Below are 6651 nucleotides of genomic sequence, written 5' to 3'. Positions count from 1 at the left end.
TTATGTCAAAATTTGCACTATGGTAAAAAAAATGTATATATTCCTTTAATACAACCACACGTACACACAAAATAAATAAATAAATAAATATATATATATATATATATATATATATATATATATATATATATATATATATATATATATATATATATATATATAGGGGGTTTGCTAACGCACGTATACTTATTTTTCAGTTGATACATTTTAGCAATGTGTACCGGGTTTTAGTAGACAAAAATACTCTTATATATCATGTATTCTAAGTTTTCAGGTTAAGGGTATTTTAATAATTTTCATTCTCAAAACTAAAAGAAAATCTCAAACCCTTACTCGCATCTCTCTTACTCACATCTTTCATTTCTCTCAATGATTTCTCTTTCATCTCTCTCACTCCAACCTTTTCTCTGTCATCCCTATAGCCTCAATTGAAAAAATCAGAAACACTTGCAGTTAAACAATTTGTCTACTAAAACCCGGTACACATTATTAAAATGTACTAACTGGAAAAACAGGCATAGGTGTGTTAGCAAACTCATTTATATTTATATATATATATATATATATATATATATATATATATATATATATATATATATATAACTTTTTTATTTTCTGTAATTGTATTTTTTATTTTTCCACACTCTTTTTCTTAAAATAAAGTGAATCCACCGAACCAACTAATTCAGAGTGTAACAAGATGAACTGCATTTTGTCTAACTCAACAAAAGTGAACCAACCCTATTGGCTTGCTCTGAAAGCTCTAAGTCTATGACCCTCTCCAACTCCTTTTCTTAACGTGTTTGAATGGGAATTAACAAAATTTATTTCGAAAGATGTTGATTTTATTCAAATTTAATTTTCAAACGAAGTGGATTGGATATTTTACCTTGAAAACAAGTATGCTACAAAACTTAATATAAAATTATCAACTCAATACAAGTTATTTAGTGAAACTTAAAATTTGAGGCAATATAAATTTTACCCAGCAAAAATTAAAACAAACTTGTGGTCAAAATGAATTTTCATCATTTCCAGCATAAAGCAAAACACTCGAATAAAACAAACTTGTTTGTTTTTTATTCAAAATAAAGTAGGTTTACATCACACCAATTAAGATTACTAAATATGCGAACAATGCTTTTTTTTTTATATTAAAATATTCACTCTGTAGGGGTGTTGAATAGGGTAAAGTTGAAAGTGAGAAAAAGGATAAACAATGGAATGTGACAAATAGACCAGCAGAAGATATAAATAATGATAATAAAAGGCAAGTTGGGCTAAGTGTGTTAGGGACACGAGGAAATTAAAATAAGTGATGGGTCCACGTGAAAATGACAAGTGTTCTAGGTACGTGCTCAGATTCATGCATGGTTTCAACTTCAAAAATATCTGGCCCATACCTGGAATCAAGTTTATATAATTCTCTCCAAGAGAAACCGATTACAGATTCTCAACCCAATAAAACTTTCCCTCTTTTGCAAACGCACCTGCACCAACACTACAACTTCAACACTCTTACGTTTCTTTTTCTCTTTTTCCACCACTTTTGCCTCATTCATTTCGATAATCTCAGACCAAATATCCAACTCTGTTAGTTATTAAAGCCTGTCCCTCTCGTTGCGTGCCAAATGTTGACGGCACAACCTTCAGACATTTTCATGCCATTTTTTATCATCCTATTACTGCAAGACATTCATTACTGTGTTACGTTATTTAATACCATCTACTTTTCATCATTCATTATAACGTTCACTGGTAAAAGTAAGGTGTGCATTTTAAAGTATATATATATTTGTTTGCTTCAAATCTCAAGCTGACATATATAGTATATGGTAACTGGCAGACATATTTTCACAAACAAATATAGAACTTAAACAGTCCAAGAAACGAATGGTTTAACATGTTCAAACAGTTTTTTCAAGAGCTCTTACGAGATACTAATCTAAAAGAATGAGTTCCAGCACACCCTATAATGGGAAGATGCAAGTACTAGATTTGAAACTACATACATGGCAATAACAACGTAAAGACATTGGAAAGGAACTAATCTGTATACCATTTTTTTTCTTATGAAAATCGTGTGTATAATAATAACATCTCTAAGCTGAAAATTGCTAGCACGAGGGAGAGTCAAAGAGTGCTGTGTTCTAATTCTACCAAGAATGTGCCTTAAAATAACTTAAATACTTTATGCTTAAGTGTTACAACTTGCACCCTCCATTCTCACAGGATATTATTTCCCTGCATCAGGATTCTTCTGAGTTCACTAGCAATTCCTTGCAACAAAACTGGTTTTCGGATAACTCCATTGATACCAACTTGCATGCATCTGTCCCACAAATCTTCTTCTGCACTTGCAGTCAAGGCTACGATCATTGGCCGATTTCCACTTCTAAACTTCCGAATCCTCGTGGCAACTTCAAAGCCATCTAAATCAGGCATGTGAAGATCTAAAAGAATGACTTGAATGGAAGATCCAGCAGGTCCAATGACAGTAAGGCATTCAAATCCTGAAGTAACTGGAGTTACAACACAACCTAGTTTCTGAAGCAATTTTTGGGTCACTGCTCTATTTACATCATCATTGTCCACTAAAAGAACTTGCAGACTTCTCAGCATTGAATTCGAATCGGTACGCTCTGAACCTTCTCCAGGCTCAGAGATGGCTATGGTAATGGATGGTCGTAATTGAAACCGAAGAAGAAGTGTCATACTTTGAGGATAACCATGAGCACAAGGTACTAACCATATGTTCCCCTGCATCAACTGAAATTAACATCATAGAAAGAAATTTAGTACCAATTCAACGCAAGAAAAAGAACCACAGAATACAGTCCACGCTGAATAAAACAACACTACATAATTCAAATCCTGAAGAAAGTAGAAAACTACGCTCTAATTCATATAATGAATTCTAAATGATTGAGGGAATTCGAGGACATCAAGAAGGAAAATACAGTTGAAGGATTATATCACTGTAGATAATAATATCAACATGCATTACCTTCAATCTCCCACGGCTTTACCTAAAACATTTCAAGCAAGAGAGAAAACAAACAATGAAAATTTCAAACAAAATAACCAAATTCAGTTTTTCTGTAACACCAAACTATATAAAGAGGTGTAAACAACCATCCTCCTGATGAATTTATCTTCTAAAGGCTCACAAAAGGAAAAATTAGATTTGGATACTGAAGAACTGCATAAAATGGATTCTCACCAAAATCTGAAAAATACTACTCATTGTAAATCAGTGTGTTAATGCATTCACTATATCCAAGCATACATAAGCTTCAAGACACTCACCTGCACTACCCTCTTGCAAATATTGAAGCTCAATCTGCCGCCAACTCTATCACTGTTATAATTCCTACCCCCAAGTCCTGACGAACTCCCCACTTCAGAATCACTACTGTTGATCCCTACCTCAAATCTAATATTTACATCACCACTAGAAGAGCTTGGTCTCCAGGCTGTCCACCCTTTGTCACTTCTTCCCTGACTTCCAGTTTCTGCAAAAACCCGAAATACTAGGATCCCTCCCCCGTGGTTGTGCTGTAGTAGATTCCCAACCATATGTAGAATCACCTGAAAAACCCTCCTCTCATCACCCATAACATTGTCTGGCAGAGACTTCTCAACCTCAACCATAAAACCAAAGCCCCCATAAACACACATGCATTTTGAAAGGCAAGCTGCTTCCTTCAGCATGGAATGTAACCCAAAAGACCTTATCTCCAAAGGAAATCTTCCATCATCCTTAGTTGAGTTGTCCATGGCATCGTTTATCAAGTTTGATAGGACATTGCTGGTCCTAAGCATTGCATCCACGATAAGTTTCTGTTCATTCTTCAAATTATCATCTTGTATCATTGAAAGCAATCCCAAAATTGAGTGCATTGGCCTTCTCATTCCATCACTCATGACTCTCTGAAATGCATTTCTTGCCTGGCTTGCCATCATAGCATTCCTTTTAGCCTGTTGCAAAGCTCGATTTTGTTCCTCCAACTTCTCTCTCATAAGTTGGGACTCTTCAAGAATTGCAGCATGAGATAGAGCCACTGCAACCTGATCAGCAACCACCTTAATTATCTCCAGCTCCTGATTGCTCCAAGATCTAGGCTCTCCAGTAGGAAGAATTAAGACCAATATTGCATAACAAGTCTGTCTTAGTTCAGGTGTACCTCCTTTGAAATTACATACACGTAGCATAGGCATTCGGATTGCCGCAACTGGTCCTGCCTCTCCAGAAGCTCCACTACTTCCAACAGCAAGTGCTGAGTCGGGGCTAAGTATATTCACCCGGTCGCTTCCCTTAATTCTCACAACATCTGGATCATTAATGGGTATAGACAAATTGAAATTCCTTCCATTTAATTCATGAGTAAGGTTCATCTCAGTTTTATCAACATTAGGCATCCACACAGCACAATTTTGCAAGCTCAGTGTTTTAGACAGCTCCACCAAAGTGGTATACAGAATAGTGTGTCTATCCAGTGACTTGCGTATCTCCTGAGTAAGCATTCTTACATGCACTGCAGCCTCCCTTTGCCTCATAATATTATCAAACTCACGTCCAAGATCCCATGTCTTCTTCTTCAGCATGAACTCTCTGACCTTCACTTTAAGAAGCAAAGGAATCAGAGTAATGAGGGTTATGGCGGTGGCACATGACACCAATGCAGTGAGAATTTTAGAGACAGTAAGTGCCACCATAAGTTGGAAAGTGTGAGGACCATAGGTCCACCCATTGAGCAAATGTGTTAACCCACATAGTACAATGAAGGCAATGAACTGAATCAGGACCCATTTGAATGGGACGTTTGAGCAACTGATAAAATAAAGCAGCTCAATGGGGATGGAGAAGTAGGCCACAGCAATCAAGAAATCACCAACTCTCTGACACTCCAGAATGCTTTCAATAGTCCAGAAGCTGGCCTCATCATCGCAGTTACATCTAGGAAATCCATTATCATTAGCAGATACGCATATGAGGACAGAGGTAATCAACAGCCCAGATGCCACTGCTTTTAACATTGATCCAATATGTTGCTGCTTCCTCAATCCATCAAAGGATATAATTTAATGGGCCATAGCACTCCCCAGTGACCACCCAACCTCCTCCCTTTCAATTGTATTGCCCTATCAACAGGTACACAAATTGAAATCTCAGTAAGATCCAAAACAAGGAAAAGGAAATACACGAGATCCAAATCAAGAAAAATTATAAAATACAAACAAATCTTTAACTCTTTTCCTAAATTAAACGATCTAAAACATTTCACTCTCATAAGTTCAGTTTCCACCTTCTTTCATGCCCCTATTAATGGAGTGGTATGAATCAGTGAATAATACAGTGCCAACAGGTGAAGAGGACATTTCCATCAACCCAATCGAAGAAAACCCCATGCAAAATAGAAGGATAAAAAAAAAGGAATAAAAGAATCAGGAAAACCAAGCTAGCTATAAACCTGGGGGAGGCAAAGCCAAAACAAATATTATTAAAAAACAAAGTCCAACAGGTTTAATACTCCTTCAACCCCCTCCCAACCAAAAAAGAAAAAAAGAAATAAGAAAAGACACCAAAAACCCAGTAATGTAGTCCAAAAGAAAAGGCAAAAGTACCTGAGGAATTACAGCCCCTTAATGCAATCAGACATCACTCCTCCATCAGATCTTAACCTTTCCCTGGAAAGACCAAAACCGTGTTAAAGATACCTCCCTCACTAACAACACATTAACCAAATATCCTGTAGCTCGTTGAGCATCAAATCAAAAGGCTCCAGCAGCAAAGTCCATTACTTTATAGACGTTTAATCAACAAGAAGAAGAAGAAGTGCACCCACCTCCACCATTGGGAAGACCAAAGAAAGAAACCCACTTGAAGGAGCCACCAAATCCCAACATATCAATTAAAAAAAGGGCATCTTCACTGTGGCACGAGGCGCTGTAGCAAGAAACCGGGTGCGACCCTTTTGCGGAAAACCACTCCTCAAGACCAGTGCCAGTAGAAAATCGAAAACAACAGAGAGGAAAACGCAGTCTCTACGCCACAGGCAAACCCAGGTGAAGAAAAGAAAAAAAAAACGAAGTGTTGCGGTCGTATGCAGGGAATCTTATTAACCTTTTGAACAATACCCTTTGTGTATTTGGCAATGCCAAACCACAAACCATGTAGAGAGAGAAAGCGCCGTTGTTTCGTGGGAGAGGAGAAAGAGGTGAGTTGGATGGGATTTAGAAGAGGAGAGAGAAGGGGGACCCCACTTTCTTACATGAAGAGAACTTGGACGCTCTTACGAACCAAAACGTCCTCGTCACACCAAAAAAGATTTGTTTTATTTTTCACCCTCTTTCCTTTTCAGTTTCTCTCTCTTTCTTCATGTCTCCGTTTTTTATACTATACTTTTCTTATTTTCAATAAAAAATTGCTTTTTATTTTCCTATGAATTCCCCATTCAATGTTCGATCTTCTTGTGTCAGAACCACGACTTGTTTCCTCCTCTTTCCCTTTCTTTCTCTCTCTCTCTAGTAGGAGTAGAAGAAGAAGAATGCTTTCCTGCAATGGTGTTTCGAATTAGGTGCCACGTGCCATTACCAGATGCAAAGCTGGGTCATCTTGTTTATTCAGTCGCGCACATAGAATTATCC

General features: G+C 37.1%; 1 protein-coding gene across 2 annotated transcripts; it reads right to left on the bottom strand.

Annotated features, from left to right (window-relative positions):
• Window positions 1-2035: 2035 nt before the first annotated feature.
• On the bottom strand, window positions 2036-6364 carry LOC108342970 (ethylene receptor 2). 2 transcript variants are annotated; one of them, XM_017580925.2, is made up of 4 exons: window positions 5850-6364; window positions 5629-5691; window positions 3310-5145; window positions 2036-2769 (listed from the first exon to the last, which is right to left on the bottom strand). In XM_017580925.2, exons 3-4 carry the CDS (start codon window positions 5038-5040, stop codon window positions 2227-2229), a joined length of 2274 nt encoding a protein of 757 aa, XP_017436414.1. In that variant the 5' UTR covers window positions 5041-5145; window positions 5629-5691; window positions 5850-6364; the 3' UTR covers window positions 2036-2226. The 2 variants fall into 2 exon arrangements, with proteins under 2 accessions (XP_017436414.1, XP_017436416.1); XM_017580927.2 differs by lacking the exons at window positions 5629-5691; window positions 5850-6364 and adding an exon at window positions 5310-5581.
• Window positions 6365-6651: the final 287 nt, after the last annotated feature.

Source organism: Vigna angularis, chromosome 3 (genome assembly GCF_016808095.1).
Source record: "Vigna angularis cultivar LongXiaoDou No.4 chromosome 3, ASM1680809v1, whole genome shotgun sequence".
NCBI classification, from domain to species: Eukaryota; Viridiplantae; Streptophyta; class Magnoliopsida; order Fabales; family Fabaceae; genus Vigna; species Vigna angularis.
Note: the sequence above shows the minus strand (reverse complement) of the source record. Positions and strands in the feature narration are given on the sequence as shown.

Coding starts and splice junctions, on each gene's coding strand:
- LOC108342970 (XM_017580925.2), bottom strand. CDS start 5,040: ATGTTAAAAGCAGTGGCATCTGGGCTGTTGATTACCTCTGTCCTCATA. Junction 2,770..3,309: donor TTTGCAAGAGGGTAGTGCAG/GTGAGTGTCTTG, acceptor TGTTAATTTCAG/TTGATGCAGGGGAACATATG.